The sequence below is a fragment of the Plasmodium relictum genome, assembly GCF_900005765.1.
Source record: "Plasmodium relictum strain SGS1 genome assembly, contig: PRELSG_00_v1_256, whole genome shotgun sequence".
Lineage (NCBI taxonomy): Eukaryota > Apicomplexa > Aconoidasida > Haemosporida > Plasmodiidae > Plasmodium > Plasmodium relictum.
Genome location: NW_021628452.1, coordinates 1 through 2,689, shown reverse-complemented (window position 1 = coordinate 2,689; position 2,689 = coordinate 1). Strand labels below are relative to the sequence as shown.

Genomic DNA, 2,689 nt, shown 5'->3' with positions numbered 1-2,689 from the left:
ATATTTTAATATATATTCAATCAAAGTATATTAGTAGACTTCAAAATTATATATCTAGAATTTTACTAATAAAAAAGGAAAGAAAAAAAGAAATATATTTATTTTCATAGTATAAATCTTATTTATGCAAAACTCCCTCCCCTCTTCAAAAAAAAAAAAAAAAAACAATATGTATCAAATGCTAAAATACAAATTTAATCATTATTTTATATTTATTTAAAAAATAAATAAAAAAGAAAGTTAGATGCATCATATTATTATATAATGGACAATTCTTCGTCTATTTAGTCATTTCCAGTCAATAATTTATTATAACTACTTTTATGTGCAAAATATTAAGAAATATATATTTTCTTGTGTGTATTGTTTATCATTTTTTCTTTATCTGTAATACATAATTCATTTTTTTTTTTTTTTTAGTCATTTTCATCACCTTAATTTTAGCTCTCGTTTTTATTTTTACTTTTACTTTCTTTATCATCTTCACCACTCTCACTTTCTATATCATCATCGCTTTTACTTTCTTTATCATCTTCACCACTCTCACTTTCTACATCATCATCGCTTTTACTTTCTTTATCATCTTCACCACTCTCACTTTCTACATCATCATCACTTTTACTTTCTTTATCATCTTCACCACTCTCACTTTCTACATCATCATCGCTTTTACTTTCTTTATCATATTCACCACTCTCACTTTCTACATCATCATCGCTTTTATTTTCTTTATCATCTTCATCACTTTTACTTTCTGTATCATCTTCATCGCTTTTACTTTCTTTATCATCTTCACCACTCTCACTTTCTACATCATCATCGCTTTTATTTTCTTTATCATCTTCATCACTTTTACTTTCTGTATCATCATTACTTTTACTTTCTGTATCATCTTCATCGCTCTTACTTTCTATATCATCATTACTTTTACTTTCTTTATCATCTTCATCACTTTTACTTTCTTTATCATCTTCATCACTTTTACTTTCTTTGTCATTTTCATCACTTTTACTTTCTTTGTCATTTTCATCACTTTTACTTTCTTTGTCATTTTCATCACTTTTACTTTCTTTGTCACTTTCATCACTTTTATTTTCTGTATTGTCTTCATCACTTTTACTTTCTTTATCATCTTCATCACTCATAATTTCTTGATTGTTGCCATTACTTATACTATTCTTATCTTTTTCATCCTTTTCACTCTTAAAATTTTCTTCATTTATTTTATTTTTAAAAACTTTTATAGTATCTTCATTGGTATTTTCCGTCTTTTTACATTCAAGTAAATTATAATTTGTGTCATCTTTGTTAAAGGAAGAGTACTGCTTTAAGAAAATTTTAATACTATTATAAAAATTTTCATTTTCTAGTAAGTATACCATTATTTCATTTATTAGTATTAAATATCCTAAATTTTTTTTTCTTATAGTTTCACCCAAAGATATGAACTTTTCCTCTAAATCTTTTTCATTTTCATCTTTCATTTTTACTTTACTTAAAGTGTTTAATAAAATAATACTTTCTGTTTCGAAAGTTTCAACTTTTTTACTACTACTTCTTGGTTTATTACTCAAACTTTTAATTAACATGTATTTGTGTAAATTACTATGTTTTTCTTCTTTAATTTTTTGTCCCTTTTCATTTTCTCTAGCTTCTTCCTTATTTATTCCTTCCTTTTTTCCTTTTTCACTTTTACATTCATCCTTTTCTTCTCCTTTAACCTCTTTTTCTTCCTTTTTTTCTATATTTTTTATTTTTTTCCCTTCTATCCCTTCGTCTTTTATTTCCTCTTTTTTTTCTTCTTCTAGTTTTTCTACTCCTCCATCATCTTCCTCTATTTCTTCTTCATATTCTTCTAGTTCTTCTATTCCCCATACTTTTTCTTCCTCTTCTATTTCTTCTTCTATTCCCCCTACTTCTTCTTCCTCTTCTATTCCTTTTTCTTCTTTTATTTTTTCGTCTGTTCCACCTACTTCTTCTTCCTCTTCTATTCCTTTTTCTTCTTTTATTTCTTCTACTCCCCCCATTTTTTCTTCATATCCTTCTATTTCTTCGTCTTCATCTCCATCTATTTCTTTTTTTTCATCTTCTTCTATTAATTCTTCACCTCCCTTTATTTCTTCTTCTTCATCTTCTATTTCTTCTTCATCTTCCTCTATTTTTTCTTTCTCATCTTCTTTTATTTCTTCTTCATATTCTTTTATTTCTTCTTCATATTCTTCTATTTCTTCTTCATCTCCCTCTATTTCTTCTTCATATTCTTCTATTTCTTCTTCATATTCTTCTATTTCTTCTTCATCTTCCTCTATTTCTTCTTTTTCATCTTCTTTTATTTCTTCTTCATATTCTTCTATTTCTTCTTCATCTCCCTCTATTTCTTCTTCATATTCTTCTATTTCTTTTTCATCTCCCTCTATTTCTTCTTCATCTCCCTCTATTTCTTCTTCATATTCTTCTATTTCTTCTTCATCTCCCTCTATTTTTTCTTTTTCATCTTCTTCTATTTCTTCTTCATATTCTTCTATTTCTTCTTCATCTTTCTCTATTTTTTCTTTTTCATCTTCTTCTATTTCTTCTTCATATTCTTCTATTTCTTCTTCATCTTCCTTTATTTTTTCTTTTTCATCTCCCTCTATTTCTTTTTCATCTTCCTCTATCTCTTCTTCATATTCTTCTATTTCTTCTTCAT

General features: G+C 26.1%; 1 protein-coding gene across 1 annotated transcript; it reads right to left on the bottom strand.

Moving 5' to 3' along the window:
• Positions 1–440: 440 nt before the first annotated feature.
• On the bottom strand, positions 441–2,687 carry PRELSG_0021500 (conserved Plasmodium protein, unknown function; the record flags this gene model as incomplete). The annotated part of the gene is made up of 1 exon (XM_028679882.1): positions 441–2,687. A coding segment is annotated over one exon (2,247 nt), but the record flags the coding sequence as incomplete, so codon positions are not given.
• Between the last annotated feature and the right edge of the window lie 2 nt (positions 2,688–2,689).